At 30.6% G+C, this 17565-nt stretch overlaps 1 protein-coding gene across 1 annotated transcript; it reads left to right on the forward strand.

Moving 5' to 3' along the window:
* The first annotated feature begins 377 nt into the window (after positions 1-377).
* Positions 378-15786, forward strand: LOC143062703 (uncharacterized). The gene is made up of 2 exons (XM_076234460.1): positions 378-1016; positions 13601-15786. The coding sequence occupies exons 1-2, from the start codon at positions 488-490 to the stop codon at positions 13888-13890; spliced, it is 819 nt and encodes a 272-aa protein (XP_076090575.1). The 5' UTR covers positions 378-487; the 3' UTR covers positions 13891-15786.
* The last annotated feature ends 1779 nt before the right edge of the window (positions 15787-17565 follow it).

Consider the following 17565-nt stretch of genomic DNA (forward strand, 5'->3'; position numbering starts at 1 on the left):
TAACCTTTGTATTTTTGCTTTGTTAGAATAAAACGATTGTTTGAAGATCAAGTATCAACAGTAAATCTACACATTTTACTTGAAAAGAGATAGCCATTTTATCCGTTTCTGATAAATAATGAATAAAATCCTAACTTTACGTAGTTTATTTTCCTTCAATTGATTACTACGACAATTTAAGACCTGTTTTAGGTTAATAATAAAATTGTTCGTTAACTTGGGAGCATATAACAATGAATTGGAATTGAAATAGTCATTTTATTTCCACGTTGTTTCATAGTGAGGGTGTGATTCGGTCATCATATCAACTTACTGAACGAAATTTGTTATCTTTGTTCTGATTGGCCAATCGTCTCGTGCTCTGATTTCTATGCAAATGATTTATTTTGGCCGACATTGAGTATGGACGAACACAAATCATAGGTTATTTTATTGTATAAGGTCATGAAGTGAGTAAAATAAGAAAAATAAGCTGAAATAGTGGAAAATGAACTCGTATTATCCAGCGTCGTTTTTCGCACAATATTCATCAGAAAATCCACACATGTCTCATAATGTAGGTTATAATTCGAACAATTTTGGATTTTTAGCATCAAGATTTGCAGATCAGTTATCCGCGTATCATAATAATAATTTTAATTCTGAACATCATCGTCTGCCATCGAACGGATACTCATCTTATAATCATCAGAACCATGACGCTCATTCAAGGCAGAATTCATCAGGAAATAGTGGTGAACACGGAGGGAGACACAATTTTCAACCTCCCCCTGCACATCAATCCGAGGACAATTTAGTGCCGCGATCATTCAGTAATTGCAGTACAGAAAATTGGAGCCCTCCACCTCATGGAGTACAGTCAAGTTCACCAGATTCGGTTCATAACAGCACAAGTCCCTATTCAACAAATGCAGATCCTTGTCCGTTGATGTTACAGAAAAACTTAAAAACAGACCAGAGTCAGAATTCAGGGAATGAACCGCCAACGCCCTTTTATCCATGGATGGGAATAGTTGGTAAGTTACAAGAATAAAAAAAAATATGAATTAATATTTATATTATTATATTTATAATGCATCTTCCATATTTATGAAAGGGTTAAAAAGACATAAATCATGCAGACGATTACAGCGAAATGTGTTTCTTATTATTCATATAACTTTTATTAAATATTGTTCTGAAAATATCGTTTAATGGCTACAGAAATAATGTGGTTGATAGCCATTTAAAATACGAAAATTGGGTTAAAAATCCATCTATTTTAACGTTGAAACCACCTTCAATATTCAATTATTTAGAACGAATTAATTGAAATAAAAACTATACAATGACTTATTTAAATGTAATTTAATAGAATGTAAACCGAAATATTATTTATTACGATGAATAAATCAAAGTATGTGTCTAAGACATAAAAACAAAAACACATTCATTTTCATTTCTGAATGATAATAAACATTGTCTATATCGTTGTATATTACATTTTGGTATTTAGGACATTATATGGGGTCAATTGAGTAAAACCATTTTATCTTCACTAATTTTTAAGACATTTGGTCCCCTTTAAAATGATAGGATCGCAGTAAAATGACAATAAAACGAGATTAAACTAGGAGATAAATACTACAGCTATCCGAACATTAACTAGAATGATGCAGACATTTTATTTATCTTAAATTACCTTTTAATTATACAAAATAATGTTGGATTACGGCTTGGAAATTGCATTAGATATAACTACATTTTGGATTTGCAATAAATTTAAGAAATAATGTTTTGCTTGAAGTACTTGCAATTTATTTTATTCTTGTATTATCAATTGAGATGTGTATATTTTATTTCCCATAAACCGCATTTTATGGAGTTTAGAAGGCCCCGTGGTGTATGCATACAGTGTGTAAATTTTATCTCGATTTTTATTTCTAATTTTTTACACATTTCCTGTGAATTTATGGTAATAGTAACATTAAACTGAATAGAATACGCATACGTATTATTTTTCAAAACATTGGAAATTCTTGTTCAAAATAAAGAAATATGATAACTATAGAATAAACATCGAGTAATAAACAAGTGTATCAGTCGTATTTTTTAACCATATATCATAATCATAGTATAAAAATGGAAACAGCATGACTTAATCACTATTATTCCTTTATATTTTTTAAATGTAAACAAATGAAATCAACACATGTTTGTGTCATGTCATTTCTTTCCATTAAAACCCGATCAGATACGATTTTGTCATCGAGAATTATTTCAACCTTTTTTCCATTAAAGTTCATTTTTCAAACTAACATTCTTTTGTTTTCTTTGACATGTTTACAAACACAAATCAATTTCAAGCCATTTAACAAATAAACACATGAAATGCAGCGTAAAATTTGAAAGGTTACAACACATGCATTAATAAGGCGACATACTCTTAGCCGACAGATTGTAATATTATCGAGAAAATGGAGAAAAAATATGTGCGTTGATGTTGTTTTATCGAACGGCTAATTATTCTTGACTTTTTCACAATTAAAGTATCGAAATTAATCAATACTCCTCTCTAGAGTTGCGTTAGAGAAACCTTCAATGTCTGCACGAAACAGCTTGTAGTGAATATATATAATTATAGTTTGGGTTTCTGTTTAGTTTTAAAATATTCAAGATGTGTTCTCATTGACACCAGTTTTTGTATTTTTATCATGCTTATGTGAATGTTCTTGCATTAATTAGATTTTGTAACTATCAAGAGAGAGAAAAACGAGTGTAAGGAAAATACCATTTCAACAGCGGATTTTTAGTATTTTACTGTAGAAAATATATGTCTTATTTTATTTTGAGGACGAGCAATATTGTCTAGAAAAAAAACTAGTACAGAATGTCCATCAAAACAATATTATGAAAAGTATATTATCTAAAGAATAACGGTTGTCGCCCTTCTCTATAGTTCTCCACACAAATGGGACTACGCAGACGATAATGTTTTATGTCGGTTGGTGATAATCAGCTCTGAAAAAAATTATGTTTGGACAAAAGTTGTAGAAATATTTCATTATGTGGCTGGCCACAAATTTCCAACTTATATATATTTCGTTATGTATTTCCATGCAAACAAATCGTGCTTGCTCTTAATTTTGCGAGTTTGTGGTATTTTAAGTGCAACATATAAAAGTCAATACACTACCATTTAATTTGCCTATTTGTGTATTAATAAAACCAAATTGCCCCAAAATTGACAGACCATAGAAATAAAAATGCAACAAAAATTTAATTCTTTTAAAAACAGCAGATAGAAAATGACATTTTACGACAGAATTTTTGTGCCATATTCTACAGGATTAAATGCAGTGCTAGTTCGATAAAAGCCATAAAAATGCCAACTTACAAAAATAATCAGATATAAATTTCACTTGATATTAAATTAAACAAGATTTTATTTGAATAAAACTGTTAACTGGTATAGAAGTAGTCTTGAGGGAAAATAAGGCAAATAAAAACTTGTCAAGATTTTTCTGTTTTTTGAAAGAAACATCAGACTATTGTAAATCTTTTATAATTAGATAGAACACAGCAGTTATAAATCAACAAATATTTCGATATTATCAAATTATTGAAACATTTTCAACAATATATGTAAGTTTTGTTGTCTAATAATTGAGTTTATTGGCAAAAATTGACTTTCATACCGAAAACAATGTAAAATTGTATAATTCTTTCCAAACCATAATTAAATACAATGAACTGTTAAAACTAATCAACTGTATTTGCATCTGTAACTTTATTTATAAATTAATGTATATATATATTTCATAAAATACTTATTTCTATGATAGGAAAAAGAATATAAGGAAAAAGAATATAATATTTATACCTTTATTTTCAAATACACAAAATACACAATTCTTTAAAATGCATTAAATGTAGAAAAGATGTATTTCAAAATGACGAAATTTTAATTTTATTCGTTATGTAAATTTTTAATATTTGTATTGTATGTGCAAGATTTGAATATTATAAATTAACCTATTAAAAACAAATGTACAAATGTAATGAGGAAATTACACTTGTTCGCGTTTTTTTTTCTCTTATATAAGAGCAAAAAGTCAACTTTATGACATATCTCCAACGAATTAAATAAATTTACAAATTTTACAAGGAAATTACACTGGTTGCAATTCGGAAAAAATATTCTTGTATAAGAGCAAAATGTCAACTTTATATAATCTCTCCAGCAAATAAAAAACAAGAACGCACAAGAATTTCATTTAATTGTAAGTTTCCTCTCACAATACACAACACATCCATTAATTTTCATGTTAATTCCTTCTCGGAATAAAATATTGTTTACCTCCGAGAACACACCTGCGAAATGTATTAATATTATACTATAATTATAACTATTTCATGCAAATGAAACGCAAAATCACTGGAGTATGAAATATATGTTCTTACATTTCTTTATTTTGATTTATGCCTTCAACACTGGGTTGAATAACAGCATACACTAAAGTCAGTAATTTAATGAAAATTAAACCCCCATTTTTGTCAGTAATATACATTACAAACCCTATTTGAATCGGATGAGTGCCTGGACACTGAGGTGATTGCATGACAATCTACTGGAATTGTTGACTAAAAGTTATTTGCACTCAATACCGTGCTGGGAAGAACAACAAATACTTGTTTGGTCTATTTAAATAACTTGTAAACATCAGCATAGATACATGTTAAACATAGGGGCGGTATATAAAAAAATCTATTATGAAGAGGTTGGCTTTATTTAGTTGATCATCGGAACTGAACGAAAGTTCGGACCACAGCGTATAGTCCTTTTTACGATCTTTTACCAAAGAGAGAGGGCGAGCGAGCGAGCTATAAAAAATGGCAAAACGATTTTAAAATAAAAAAATAGTTAAATTTGTACACCACCGAGGTAAATCGCATTAAAATAAAAAAAATAAAAAAACATTTTGTGCAAAGTTGGCTATATAATGCACAAACCGGATAGACATTTGTCACCCAATGAAAAAAATATACCATACATAAACAATCGAGCCCCAACACCTCAACAGCAAACATTGTTTGACCATCGATTATCCCAATGAATATTTGGTACATTTACTGTGAGGAAACTAACAAATATAGTAGTCTTTATTTCGTTTATTTAGAAATTATTTCTAACTGTTTTATTTGAGATTGCCTTCTTATAATATCTCGTTTCTTTAACACTATTGTCAATATGATTCGAGGGAGAATAAGTTTCATTTAATATTCTATAAACTTTAACCAATAAAACAGCACATGTATTAATAGAATGTGAAATTGTTACAATGTTTCGGTATTTATCACTGGTTTATTAAATAAAAAATTAAAAATGTAAGTATAACATTATAATTAAACGTTTTGCAAAAACGAGGTTTCAGCACTTTTAAAATGTGTTAATGATGATAGAAATGTATAAATGAAAAAAAAATCAGGATGAAGATCTGAATATCCGGTTAGGTATAAATATCGGATGTAAAATGGAAAGAAATACCCACATAAATAACTTTATCAATAGAAACTAACACAACCGAAGTAAATAAACAGCAATAATCTATTGTACCATTCGATTGAAGTTGATACGTAATTTTATCTCGGTAAGTCGACACATTCATTCAATTTTTTGTTTGGAATTAAAAGATCGTAAACCTTTGAAGAAATTCATTGAGAATTCCTTCCGATAATGTACGACAAGCCAATGGTCTTTGCTTGATCACAGTATCAAAAAGTAAACTTCTGGGCTCTTTGATATTTTCCAATTAGACTTAAATCGAAATATTTATTTCAGAGATAAAAAGTTGAAATGAATGTTTTAATTCAAAACGATAGAGACGTGTCCGTTTAATGGACAGCAAAGCTTGATGAATGTTCGTATGCCTCATTTACCATAATCGATACTTTAGTACCTAAAACAATGCTGATCCAAGGTACGAATCTACTTCCGTATGGGTATTTAAGCTTTTTCTCAATTTTACATTATGGGACAGGAGGAAATGGCTGTCTATGGAAAAATATGTTGTAATAAATCGCTTCTTTTAAAACGCACCTTTCACTACTACGAGGTTTTCAAGTAAAACATTGGCCCAGTATTGACACTCCAATACAACTTCTCGCTTATTTCTCCCTTATTTACACAAACGGAAAGTCACGATGATTAACAGCACTACATTTCTTTTGGTTTGAATTAAATCTGTGCTGCAACTTTTGAGCAGTCGTATATACATCCAAAACTTTCATTTGATTTAATATTTAATATATTTGTGACTGTCAGTGAAACATTTAAAAAAAAAAATGACAAAAAGACTCAAGTATATTCAGTATCGCACCCTAAGTTAGGACGAACAAACAGCTTTGCTTTAAGTAGTCGTTGAATAAAGAGTGTAGCAAAACAAAACCGTTGCTGCTCTCAAATAAATAAATCATTTATTTGTATATATTTTAAGTATAAATACATCTAAACAAAAAAACTTTTTTAAAAGTCAACTTTTTTAACATATTTAATCCTATACCCATATTTCAGATACTTCCAATTTTGGTCGATACTAGTATGTATAAGATGCCATATTTGAGTTGCCAAATCTTTTAAACCTATGATTTAAATCTTTTAAAAAAATTTACAAGATGTTTAGGTTGGCCTAGTTAATCAATGAAAAAAAAATAAGAAAAATTAAATGACAGGATTTTTTGGGGGTATAGTGTTGGGTACCCCCTTAAATGGATACATCTCGTACTTACAAAGAAAAAACCAAACAATAAAGCCATAGGAACTTTTCAAGTTGGGCTATATCTTCGTTACCATTGTTATAGATAATATAATGTTTTCTGTGATATTTGTTAATAAATAATTATATTTGAAAGACCTATCAAAGTTGGTCTGTTTCAGACGTGTTTCATGTCTTTAAAAAACCTCATTTGTTATACGAAATTTTTATTTTAATTTATGAAACTGATTACACAAACTTAGGCAACTTGCAAATATACAAATAGTTGAAATCCCAAATAAGTATAGTAGTCGCTAAATATGTAGTAAAACTTAAAGTATAAACTCTTCTAAAGAGAGTCATTTAAAGAAATGAAACAAAAGTTTTACAATAATATCATATTTATCAAAGTTTGCAAATAGATCATTTCAGTTACTAAGTATATCCTACTTAACCATGTTAATATAACGTACAACTAACGGATTTCTTGTGTTTGGTACTAAAGCCTAACAGAGGACACAATCATATACTAGTATAGGCAACTTGCATATACAAATAGCTTAAAATATCAAATAAGTATTGAAGACACTAAACTTCAAATTATTGTCTAGATACAATGTAAAATCGCGAAATGTATTGCAAGTTTCGAAACCCGACCTTCCCCTTAAGTGACTCAAAAGTCGACCACATAAACTTAAACCCCGAAACCAACAACAGTCTACTAGGGCGACTAATTGGCATAAATCAAGGAAACACTGTCCGCCATCTTAAATCATGTCTGCCGACAACCTCCAACATTCTGTGCAAACATGGCGACCAACCACAAGGTACACAGAAGAAGCTCATGGTTATGACAATGTGTCAGATTTGATTGATGACTTTAACATTGATGTTCCATTTTGTCCTATTTTGTAATATCTTGTTTATCGACTGCGAGAATGGGTCCTGTAGGTTGTAAATTCATTGTATCAACAAATAATAACATTTATAGGTGCTTATGTATCCAACTCATAACTTCTGAATAATACTATAATTAGTGTAAAAAGACTGTTTTAAATACAGAGACGAAAACAGAAACGCGACAGTGTTTTTAAGTGTATACTCTCATTGTAATATGTATTCACTGTAATATTTGGTCCATGAATTAAATCACGATGGTAATGGATGTTTCCCGGTTCACTAAAGACAATTCCAAATCTTATTTTATTGTCAATGTCATTTTTCTAAAAACTTAACTCACTTTATCTCCATTATCAAAATGTTGTATTCAAGGTTAGACATCAAAGTTACATGTTTTATGTAAATTTCTCAATCATAAGTCATAATAAATAGGTGAAAATATTATACAACTCTTAACTGAATCTAATTGTTTCACTTTTTTTTTTCGTTTAACACATGTGTAATAGTGTATTTGTTTGAAGATTATAAGTATATACTGATAATTTTGACTTATATAAGTAATAACTCTTGCAATATATGTAAAAAGACTTGTGGTAGCAAACGAAGTGTTATATATCACCTCTACAAAGTAACACTGGGCTAAACATGATTGAAAGCATCTTCATACCATCAGCACTAACTACAGTGTATGTGCACCAAAAATACACATGTTAAGCGTCAGTAAACACATGGCTTTGCACACTTTTGAAGGCCGTAACGTGACATACAGTTGCTTTGATCTACTTCTATTGGACTCGTGTTGATAGTTGTCTTATTGGCAACCTTCTTTTATACATGTTACACACACACAGTGTGTATGTTTGATGGCCCTTTGTCGTCTGGGACCTCAAATTTAAAGATATTTGCAACGAAACAGTCGCTCTGAACATTTATTTACTCTGTGCTGTACGCTAAGGGTTTGAAATACGGATACGTATGGTCATTGTTTAGAAGCATATGAAAGTATAAGCATATAAAAGTATAAGAAATAGATTCAAAGAAGAAAAATATAATTTTATAGACAAATTAAATAACCATGTTGTATATCAATGTTCTTCGAGTCTGTTGTGCTAGATGTCATGAGATAAAATGCAATTCACATATTGAACAATGGTGGTGACTATTTTGTAATCGCATTCTTTTTAAAAGAATTGTTTAATGACCAAACCCTTATGATACCATGCAACAATATAATTTAGTTTGTTTTGGGATTCAGGTTTAGGTAGAAATATCGGATTTGATGAAAATATATTTACACAAACAACGTGTAATTTATTGACAATATGCGCAATACCAATCACATGTTGCCAAGGAATTGTCAGTACTTTCTTACAAAACAATGCCACCTAAACCCACGTACATGATATGAATTAAATGGTATGCTTGCATTTATTTTATAAACGCCATCGCACTTGGAAGTCTTTGATTCATTTTCTGTGTAAAGACAAATAGACCCAATGCTGAAATGAGATTTCCGCAATTTATAAAAACTACCCGTTAATTTCTGAAATTGTTATATGAACATGATAATTCTAGCATTTTGCAACAAGTGATTATCCCATTGACGTTATCGATTTATGAATGGAAGTTGTCATAGATGAATTACGACTTCATTCACTCAAAGCTTCTACAACACAATTGTAATTATCTAAGTTTTGTGGAGTAATATCTTGTCCGTTTGATTTGTAAGGCTATATGGCACTTGGATATTTTATCTGGTGCTTAGGCATACCATTGCGTGCTTCGGCTACTTACTATGCGGTCTTACGGGGGTATTAGTATAGAGGGTTTTAAAAACACCAGACAAGACAAATTGCTCCATAAGGAGTCGATATAAGACTGGATACCATATTTTACCACTACGGTATATTGGACTAGACATTCAACACGTATTTGAATTGAGTCTGTTGCAAATACAGACGACAAAGCAGTAAAAAAGCATCCATTTAAAAATTTTATGATTTTTTGAAAGAAAAAATAATTCTAAAAAAGAAACCAAGAGAACATCGAAATTACTCAACAGGGAAAAAACAGTTAAGTTAAGTAAAAATTAAACTTCATCGTTTTGAACATGTAATAACATAAAAGACGAGTAATAACATAAAAGACGAAAAAAAAGCAATTGAGGAGTAGAAATTTAAATATCAATATACGAAGTCTGTAAAATAATAGTATGGAATGATAATTTATATTAAATGATGGACCTTTGTTTATGTTGTCTATAGTCAAACAATAAAATTATGGATTTATCTGTTGACTGTTGACCGAAAATCGACGTCAAGTGGAAAAAAATTCTTGCACATGTAAGAATAAAACAAAGCACCAATATCTCGATGGTCATTATTTGAGTTGCGGGTTGTACTGTTAAAGAGGTGTTTAGTCTTGACTGGCATTAGACAACCAGATATCGTTGGACTGGGTAAAAAATTGGAAGAAGTGGATCATTCGTATTTCTATAAAAATAATAAGTTGTTTCCAGTTTATTTCAGATAATAAAAAAGAGACAAATGCATTATTTTTTCGATTTTCATTTGTAATTCAACGAGTCAAGGTTGCATGCAAAATTTTAGAAGAATCTTCGACATAGCTCAATTACTGTTCCTTGACCTTAGAGCCGATAAGACTTTCTACTCGGATGCAAATGATGTTTGCCTCTTCATAAACAGATTTGGGAATGCTTAGAATAGGTTTATGCTGTCGAATATTTACAAACCATTCCCTTTCCATCTTGGAGAATGTAAGTGTTTAGATGTGTTCCACAAATCCTGTATTAATGTGTTTCCCAGTTTTGTTTTGGGCCTTCTTGGTATAATAACTCCTCGTGTGGTCTGTTTCTACCCACTTTTGTTTTGGGCCTTCTTGGTATAATCACTCCTTGTGTGGTTTGTTTCTACCTAGTTTTGTTTTGGGCCTTCTTGGTATAATAACTCCTCGTGTGGTCTGTTTCTACCCACTTTTGTTTTGGGCCTTCTTGGTATAATCACTCCTTGTGTGGTTTGTTTCTACCTAGTTTTGTTTTGGGCCTTCTTGGTATAATAACTCCTCGTGTGGTCTGTTTCTACCCACTTTTGTTTTGGGCCTTCTTGGTATAATCACTCCTTGTGTGGTTTGTTTCTACCTAGTTTTGTTTTGGGCCTTCTTGGTATAATCACTCCTCGTGTGGTCTGTTTCTACCCACTTTTGTTTTGGGCCTTCTTGGTATAATCACTCCTTGTGTGGTTTGTTTCTACCTAGTTTTGTTTTGGGCCTTCTTGGTATAATCACTCCTCGTGTGGTCTGTTTCTACCCAGTTTTGTTTTGGGCCTTCTTGGTATAATCACTCCTCGTGTGGTCTGTTCCTAAGGTTAAAAGTTCCACTTTTGCGACCTGAATCGTGGGTTGTTTTTTGTCAGACATTTAGCAGATGATTGATGATTTGTCTGTTTAGATTAATAGAAGTGATATATGCCTTTAAGGAACTAGTTTTAAAAGGTGTAATATTCTTTGGAATTAATGCATAACGTAAACGTTCGACATTTAAAGCTTATCAAATAGAGCATATGTAGATGAATTAGGTTCCTAATATCCTAAGCAATTGGAAGTATAAATATCTGGAAAATTAGAATAACAATCAATTCAGATAATATAACAGCACTTTTTTTCTTAAACATAAGGTAATTTAAAATCTATTTATGCTTCACATTAGAAATTCCGACAAAAAACACTTTAAATTTGAAAATTAGAATAAAATTACCTACATGGTCTATTAAAAGTTGTAAATGTCAAATAAGAACATCTTTACCCAGGCGATGGAATCGTTTAAGTTATGCAATGTTTATATTCGTTAAAGTTATAGCTGTCAAAATTATGAGAAATGGCCATAAACCAGGACAATATGGAAAAGATTCCAGTATTCAAATAATTTTTAAATGAGCAGATGACTTTGCGGAGTTTGAATGTAAACGACAAAATCAAAACAAAACGAATACTGGTATCGGAAGATTGTTAGTCGCTTTCTTTCCTTGTGGTATATTGCTTTGATATATGCAAAATAAAACATGAGGGTTTGGATGGGGGAATTATGTGCAAATCATACAGAATAATGGACCAATAAATAATAATAAAAAAAGAATAAAAAAGACCAATATATATAATTGTGAATAATTGAAAAAAGGGCATACACAATTATAGGATATTAACATATACAGGATAGAGAATACTGAACCAAAATATACAAAATATTGAAAAAAGGGTTAAAAAAGTACAGACTTGGTGGAACTTCCAACCACACCCTCATAATCATGTTTACATATTTGTAATTGGCCTTGAGAATCGAAATCAACACAAATTGATCACCTCTCAATACCATCACTACCTCATGCGTTTAATTGTGAGGAAACAATACGAATTAAAGAATAGAGTATCTTAAATATTGATAACGTCAAATGTTTAATTGATGGTGTACCGTGTTCACCTGAATAGTTTCGTGTCACGAGCCCTAGATGGATCGGGGAAGGTAATCAATAGAAAGATGATAGAACAATAACCGATTATGTGTCATCTATGCAAGCGATGTTGCATCAAAAATTTGTTAATTACAATTTCTGGCCTTGCTGATATTATCAATTACATGAAACATAAAATATCAATAAAATTGTATCAATAATTAAGATGAGAAAATTAGGCAGTGGATAAAACCGATGCTGGTGCATTAGCTAATAATGCGTTGAATTGTGTATTCACCGATTTATATCAAGATATTTAAACAAAGCATGGTATAAAGTGTTATTATTTCAAATATGATGCATTTCAATCCTTTTATTATCTTGGAAAAATATTTCAATGACGGAAAATTTGTGATAGAATTTCAAATATCTTTCTTAAGATTGAGTTGGTGATTCCTTTGGATGTTATTTGTATGTATTCCATATTTTTTTTTGTTGCAAAATTAGATATTTAGTAGAAATTAGTATATTGATATAGAGGAAGCAGAACAAGGCCACTTTATATGATTTCAGATCACCATAAAGACTACTCTTTATATTGGGTATTGGTAAATTTTAAGTCCACTGGCAAATAGTTCATTCATATTTCAAACTTACAAATTAAACAACAATGAACCGGGATGGAGGGGGACATAGTTTAGCTGCCACTCGACAGAGCGGATATGTTTGATTGAGACAAAAAACAACCAACTTTCGTACAGAGTGTGTGCTTTTAACACGGACACTTTAAAATTATTCCTATGCAGCTTCTGGACGAGGCTGCGTATCCAGACGTCCCACAAAGTCAAAAAGACACCTATCATTACACTATTTGAGATGGCTCTCATAGAGGAAGTCCGGAGAATCATATGGCAATATCCTAGTCAATACTATTTTATTCCAGATGATTTAATAAATTTTATGCAGATTAAAGGATATCTCTTTCTAAACAGATCAAAGTTGCGATAACTGTTCTTTATATAAGTTAATGATAAGGGGCAACAAATCATCATAATATCATATATTCAATATTGAGTTGAAAGCAGTCTTTGTACCTTTGTATGCATCAATCAGTCATTTGATCTATGAAAAGAAAACACCCATGCAATCTAAATTTTTGTATCTTGATATTACGCGTGTTTTTGTTTATATATTTATTATATATTTACATTAATATAGTTATAGATTATGAACATTAACTCTGGGCTTTTGAAACATAACGATGTGTTCTTCGTTTTCATACATTTTATTTATATGGGTTCTGCTCACAATTAAAGGCCATTTTTTTTACCTATAGTTACAGAGTTTTGGTTTTGATCATTGTCCTAGTCTGTACTGGGACCTACAGTCGTAGACTTCATCGTCATTTGGTATCTGGTGAAAAGTGGTCTTGTTTTGCAATTATACTATATAGTCTTATATTGATATGCAGTCTAAAAAACTAAAAACTATTTATTTTTTCAGGTCCAAACTCAGCACACAGACGACGAGGACGACAAACTTATAGTAGATACCAAACGTTAGAATTAGAAAAAGAATTTCAATTCAACCATTACCTCACAAGAAAACGTCGAATAGAAGTTGCACATCATCTATGTTTAACTGAAAGACAGATAAAAATTTGGTTCCAAAACCGTAGAATGAAATTAAAGAAAGAGAGACAGGTTATAAAAGATCTAAATGACACAACTACAGTTAAAATGGATGATAAAGACGATGAAAAAAGTGAGGCCGGAAGTGACGATTCACCATGATGGAGTTCCGTAGTTTTATAGAAGTACTTTCGGAAGTGATTTGAACGAGAAGCATGACACGTGATGCAGTTTGTAAGCGTTTCTAAAAAAACGGGTTGATTTTTATCTTGCCTATCTTCAGCTCCTCTGTACACAAAAAAAGTTTCTATTTATGTTGTAGCAAAGCTGCATTGTGTGAAAGACTTCAAACTTGTTTTATCTTAATATCTACAAGTCGACGAGAGGGGGCGTTTAATGAAAAAAAGATGGATCCCAACAAATGCTTGCTTTGTGCGAGATCTGCTTGACTGACTCTTGAAGTCGGACGGAAGGTCGTAAAAGTGTCACTGCAGAAAAAATTGAGTATATTCTGCTTTTTATGCGTAATATTTGATTTTGAAATTTAGGTTCAGTGTATGGAACGCCTCTTCGTATCAATTAACAGCAGAAGATGATAGGCACCACCTGTCCGATAATTTTATACCCACAATGAGGTATAGAAATCATATTAACCTTACAATTAACTGCTATCATTCCAGCGGTGTGCAGCTAACGATTTTACTTATGAAGTGCAATCATATAGAGTTACAAATAGATGGATAAGACGGTGCAATGTTTCGCGACCATAATCTACCTGTGCCATTTTTAATGCCAAATAAAGTCTAACAACTAGTGCTTTTTATTTCAAAGACATTTTGTACAGGAAGGTGCAATTTTTCCTACTGCAATATTGTGTGTGGACAAACATTTGATCACGTGTTTTTCATCCGATAATTATACACGATTTTCAATGAAGACATACATTTGCTTTCAAGATTTATTTACGAAGGGTCACAGAATCTCAAATAATCAATAGCACTAAAGGCACATGTACTTAAAACAATTCTATTGACATCAAAACCTATTGCAACATTGATTATTTACAAAATATATGATATAAATATTTCTTAATTATCTCAACGTTATTGTTCGTGTTTGTCCCATGCTGTCTTTTGTATGTTTGTGTTTATGTTTGTATTTTGAAGGCGGAATCGCCTCCTTATTTCTCCAAAAGGGTAAAAATACCATGTACGTTTGTTATGTTGTTAAATTTTATTGAATATGAAGGGTAAATATTAGAATAGAAATGCAGAGAAAATACTGTCAACTAGTAAATGAATTATAGATAAAATGGCATTAGGTTTAGTCTACATAATTAAATAATTGGAATGTTAGACAGTGCACGTGTACTTAATTAGACAATGTATGTGCACGTGTACTTAATTAGCTTTTCAAGTCTTTTGCTTGAATATTGGTAGTAACATTTAAATTAGGAATTTTGGTCAAAGTTTACTTATCTATACCAATTTCCAAATGTGTCAAAAGTACTTCCAACGTTCCATATTTAAATATTTTTTTTAAAGTGTTCATTTTAATAAATATGTTTTCATATGCATGTCCGTTCTTTTACTCAGGGTTTTCACAAAATAAGCTTTTTCGTATGATATAGAAATTGTAATTATTAGTACTTTAGGGCAAGCCGAATAGATTTTTTTGACTACAACAATTATGCTTTTAACAAAATTTGAAGATTTTGAAAGAACGGTTTCGTAATCTCATATTTCATGTAAATTTTTTAGTCTAAATTTAAAAACAAATGAGGATGAAGCCAAAGAGAGGCCATATTCATATTTAGTGTTGTATTTTCTCTGTCGTAATCTTTTAGTCAATTTGTTATATTTTGTGAATTTACGAACTGAAATAACGAGATTGTTATACATAATTGTATCATTAAAAAGTTTATATTATAATTTTACTTCGATATGTGAAATATATGAACAGACTTAACATTTGCATTTTTAATTATATAAGTAGTAAATTAGTTTTAATTTATATTATAAGGGGGATTTTTTTTTTGGCAAATGATGTGCATAACAAGACGTATAATCTGGCTAAATTTGTTTAGAAAAAAGAGAGAATACTTAGCTGAAGTCCAATAGAATTAGAAGTGACGACATTTCAAAACAAATTAGCTCAGCATAATACCAATAACAAAATCATAACTTTGGAGTTTTACTCTATGGTCATTTCCATGCTTTGACAAACTTTCAAATAGTAGTCTGTTAACACCAAAGCTATAGGATGTCTTTTTATTGTTATTTCAAATAATGGTTGTTAAAAGTGATTGTCAATATTTTCAAACTGTAGCTGATAACATTAAAAGCTGCATTATGTTTTTACTGTTATTTCAAACGATAGTTATTAGCACATAATTTGTCAAACGTTTTGCACCTAATTCTACCTAGCTGTTTACACTAAAGCTGTGCAATGTTTTTCATTGTTATTATCAACGATCGCTGTTAACACCCAAGTTGTCGACCGTTTTGACTTAAGGAGTAGAAATATAATATTAGAAAAATGGCGTAACCAAGCAACTAAAAATAAATTTCTAGTGATACCAATTTCAATGCATTCATTATGTTTTGTCTGTTTGTAAGTTTCCTCATATCATTTTGCAGAAATATCAGACAGTTATGGCGAACTGTCAAAATCATTGTGCATGGCTATATAAAAAATATCAAGTGTAGTTGAAATATTTTTTCATGTTAGTTGACAAAACGAAAATAAAAAATGCCGAAGTTATAGTGTTTTCTTTGGTTTTGTTTTTATATGACTGCAACATGTGCTGCAAACACAATGGTGAGGCGAGTGTCATACATTTCTGATGTTTTATTTCATCGATTCAGGTAACCCTAACTGTGACGTGTAACAAAAGAATGTGTTTGACGAGACTGATCATTGACCTTTTTTATAATTATTTCCTACCCTAATTTTAATACCTGTTTTCGCCATTGTTAAGAAAATGCTGTTACAGCCAATACATCGGATTGTCTTGTTTAATTTATTATAGACTTGAAAGCCGTTAAGATATCAATTTCAAAGTAGATATTTAGCTCATTAAATATTTATCGAATTTCTTTAATTATTATGCATGTTGATCATCGGATAATAATTTTGTAACATATTTCTATCAATAGTTAATATTTTCAAACATATAGGCAAACTTTTTTTTATTAATTGCGATTTAAAATAAAATATTATGAGAACATTATGTAAATTAATTAGGCGCGCAGAGTTAAGTATTCCAAACCACAGTAAACAGGTGAATAAACAGTTAACACTAACAGGTTGTATTGGTGTGTTCTCATTTCGCCTTAGCTGTGAATTCCAGGTAAAAATGGTAAAAAATATACTAAGGCCAGATGGGAGTTGAACTAAGGCGAAATGTGAATTTAGATAAAAATATTAAATAAACAAATTAAACCTTTGTGTTTTTATAACAATTTGAACAACATGTAATTAGGGAATTGTTTCTCTTGAATTAATAAAAGTGGCAATTTTTATGATTTCAAAAGTTGTGAAATCAGGAAAAATCTACAATAAACAAAATGTAGTTGGAAAGTTGCTTCTCTTGAAATATTTTTTGTTTCATATTTAATAAAAGTTGCAACTTTATTTAATTCATGCAGTTAGAAAATCAAAATAATGTAATTATCCTTTACATTTTGCAACACAAAAAGTTTAATAAAAATCATCTTCGCTAGCCAAGGGTTACGATCCACTCCCTTTCTCTTCTGAAGAGAAAGGGAGTAGATCGTACCCTTGGCTAGCGAAGATGAATAAAAATAAAACCCACATATTTTCCCACAGACTTGT

The sequence above is a fragment of the Mytilus galloprovincialis genome, chromosome 2 (genome assembly GCF_965363235.1).
Source record: "Mytilus galloprovincialis chromosome 2, xbMytGall1.hap1.1, whole genome shotgun sequence".
Taxonomy (NCBI): Eukaryota; Metazoa; Mollusca; class Bivalvia; order Mytilida; family Mytilidae; genus Mytilus; species Mytilus galloprovincialis.

Coding starts and splice junctions, on each gene's coding strand:
- LOC143062703 (XM_076234460.1), top strand. CDS start 488: ATGAACTCGTATTATCCAGCGTCGTTTTTCGCACAATATTCATCAGAA. Junction 1,017..13,600: donor TCCATGGATGGGAATAGTTG/GTAAGTTACAAG, acceptor TTATTTTTTCAG/GTCCAAACTCAGCACACAGA.